Source organism: Miscanthus floridulus, chromosome 13 (assembly GCF_019320115.1).
Source record: "Miscanthus floridulus cultivar M001 chromosome 13, ASM1932011v1, whole genome shotgun sequence".
Classification (NCBI taxonomy): Eukaryota; Viridiplantae; Streptophyta; class Magnoliopsida; order Poales; family Poaceae; genus Miscanthus; species Miscanthus floridulus.
The window spans coordinates 69,337,849-69,340,993 of NC_089592.1; the positions used below are offsets into that span (position 1 = coordinate 69,337,849).

Below are 3,145 nucleotides of genomic sequence, written 5' to 3' on the forward strand. Positions count from 1 at the left end.
CAATTGTTGATGAGTTTTGAGGCCACTGTAATTTCTAGAGAAGAAGCGGGGGTTGTAAGCTTACAGCTAGTCTGGGCACAATAACTAAGAAACTCTGTGAGAGAGACAAGTGGACAATGTATTAACAGAAGAGCTAACTACTATATGGGTGAGCTGAGAAAAGGCTGCAAAAACCTTATAGCCAGCAAGCCGGCTATTATTAGCCTTGCTCTAGTACGTTACATACTCACTTTGTCTCTAAATAACTATCGTTTTTGTTTCCCGAGAAACAACTTTGATTAAATATATATAAAAACAATAATTATTATAATACAAAATTAATATTATTAGATAGATCGTTAAATCTATTTTCATAATAAATTTATTTGGAGATATAAATGTTGCACATATTTTCTATAAATCTAGTCAAACTTATGGCACGGAAACAAAAAAAAAACGACAGTTATTTAGGACAGAGGTAGTAGTCGAGTATGTATGTTATGCTGACACGAAATGTAAACTACCTTACATAAAATTATAAAAGATCTTCTAAAACACATTGCACATTACTTGTCACATATGTTGGGAAAAACGTTAGCTGTCATGTGGAGTACGATGGAAACGAAAAGTTACATGCTTATGTCACATACGGTGGGATTCAAATTATACTATACAAATCATGTCATGTCTCCCGTGATGAGGTGATTTAAGAATAATTTTTTTTCTAAGTGAATCAATTAATTCATTTAAAAAATAAAAAGTTTGTGTTAGTTTATAGATTATGAGAGTATCTCTCGTAATGAATCTAAAATGAACCTATATATATTTTTTGAAATCTATGATCAAAGATACAAATATTTGACTTAAGATAAAGCTAATACATGTAAAAAAATACAAAGAATATGTTGCTAGCGGTTAGGACATTTTTCTCTCCGTCTCTCGTGATCAAAACATAGTAGATGAAAGTAGAACACATAGACACAAGAGATAGGGAGATTATTCTTTATTCGTCTGAATATTGGTGATTACAACATAAAGCTCCCGCGTATATATAGTCGTGCTAAGACATAATAGTTTGGTAAGAGCCCACGTACAAACGGACTGAGATTATGATTTCTCTTTCTTCTTTTCTTCTAGGATAGAGTCCGTATGTTTTACAACACCGATAAACATCATATAGAGAATTATTACAAGATACATATATCGTCGTCTGCTATAATAAGGTATCGAAATGTGATATATGGTATCTCTGTTGATCAGCCGATGCATCACTAGTAAAAATCTTGGGGCTTGGGGCGGAAGATGCTGATGTCTCTGTTGTTCACCTCCTGGAGCGGCCTCGCGTTCATCGTATTTCCCTGCAGGTAATAAGAACACGCAAGAAAGGGACTTTAATAAGCTTACAAAAACCAAAACCAGTGTCCGTTCATACTGACTTTTGGTCAGATCAGGCGTGTGGAAATTAGTTATGGAGATGGACTCTTACGTCTTGCAGCGCATCCCTGAGAAGCTTCACCTGGTCCTTGGCCACGGGGCTAATCTGCACACAAAGCATGCACTTGAAAGCTTAGCTTGAGGAAACGCCAGTAACAGCTAGCTTCCCTCGCCAACGCCACCCCGGCCGGTGAAGCAAACAAGAGCCGGAGCGTATGTACCTTGTTGACGACGGTCCAGACGACCCCCTCGGTGCAGGGCGGTGTGGTGAGCGAGCCCATGTAGCGGTAGTACACGCTGCCGATGCCGCGCGCACCGTTGGGGTCTACAACCCCGATGTCCTTCGGCTGGTCCTTCGTGTTCTCGATGCTCCTGATGGAGGGCTCTAGCCAGAGCAGGAACGGGTCCTTGATGGGGCCGATCTCGTAGAGGATGCCGATCACCGCCGTCTTGTTCGCCGAGGTCTGGTGCACCAGGTGCAGCTCCAGGTCGTACCTGCATGCGATCGAGCGCGCGTCTCGGAGCCATTAGTACCGTTTGATAGTCTGTTTAGGACTTTTTAATAGGAGCGTTATTTGGAGCTAGAGTTAGCGCGCTAGCTAGCTACTAGCTTGACACCCTCAAATCACCTGCGGCCGTCGATGGTGTGCTCGCTGGGCGTGTGCCAGTGCAGCTGCTTGAGGTTGTACGTCGTGCCGTTGATCACCAGGCTCCCGGCGTCGCCCTTGAAACTCACCTGCATGCATATGCAACCAATCGCAGCCGGCGTCATCAGCGACCGGCCGGCCAGTCTCATCAATAGTCCTATTCCTGCTATATATTATGTGCTGTGCTAGCTACTGGTAGTGCTCCGATCCCGGCTGCGGCTGGTTAGCAGCATATCTACTAGCCGCCCCCCGTCCGCCGGTGTCCCGATCTCAGCAGCAAGTCATCACGTACCATGACGTCGTGGCCGCTGTTGACGATGGTGGCCTGGGCGGGGCGGTAGGAGGTTTTCAGGTAGCCCAGGGATTGCACCAGCTTGGCACGCTCGTGGGAGAGGTCGATCGGGGACTGCATCCGCCCCACGCTGCAGTTGGCCCACTTCGGCTTGATCTTGCCCCAGTTTGCTGGACCGTTATCCGCGCCCGGGATGTAGCTGAACCTCTCCTCAGGCTCTGCAACGACCAACAAAATGCATGCTCCCTCCAGTCATACACACGTACATGGACCATGGACAGGTAGGTGCAGAACGTACACCGGTGCACGCATGGGTTGCAAGACACGGCATGCATACGATCGAACAACTAACCTGCAGTTTCTGCCTGCGCTCTGGCACCCGGGACGGCGGCGGAGAGCAGGAGCGCCGCGGCGGCGAGGAGCGCCCCGACGGCGGCGGCGTGGCGAGCTGGACCCATGCTAGCTGTCCTTTGTGCGCCGCTTGTTTCTGTAGTCGTTGTGGATTTGGGATGGGTAGCAGGGAGGCCGGCATGGTAGGGTATATATACACACACGAGCGAGGCGGCGGGTAGGGAGGAGCTGAACTCTTTTCCTTCAGGAATCAGGACGGAGAGGCCGGTGATCTCGTCAAACAAACCTGCTGCCGTAGCTGAGGACGAGCACGTACCCACGTTGCAGGAAGTATACGTTCCTGGAGGCTGGATTCTACGCATTGCTGTCCGCTTTTTTTTTTGGACGGAGGTAAACCCTGCTTTTATAAAGCAACAAGTAACCGATACAAAGTGGCTGGGAA

The 3,145-nt window shown here is 47.2% G+C and overlaps 1 protein-coding gene across 1 annotated transcript; it reads right to left on the reverse strand.

Annotated features, from left to right (window-relative positions):
- Nucleotides 1–967: 967 nt before the first annotated feature.
- LOC136501561 (bifunctional monodehydroascorbate reductase and carbonic anhydrase nectarin-3-like) lies at nucleotides 968–2,870 on the reverse strand. Its single transcript, XM_066497080.1, has 6 exons — nucleotides 2,705–2,870; nucleotides 2,353–2,570; nucleotides 2,043–2,149; nucleotides 1,635–1,908; nucleotides 1,466–1,519; nucleotides 968–1,337 (listed from the first exon to the last, which is right to left on the reverse strand). The coding sequence occupies exons 1-6, from the start codon at nucleotides 2,808–2,810 to the stop codon at nucleotides 1,251–1,253; spliced, it is 846 nt and encodes a 281-aa protein (XP_066353177.1). The 5' UTR covers nucleotides 2,811–2,870; the 3' UTR covers nucleotides 968–1,250.
- Between the last annotated feature and the right edge of the window lie 275 nt (nucleotides 2,871–3,145).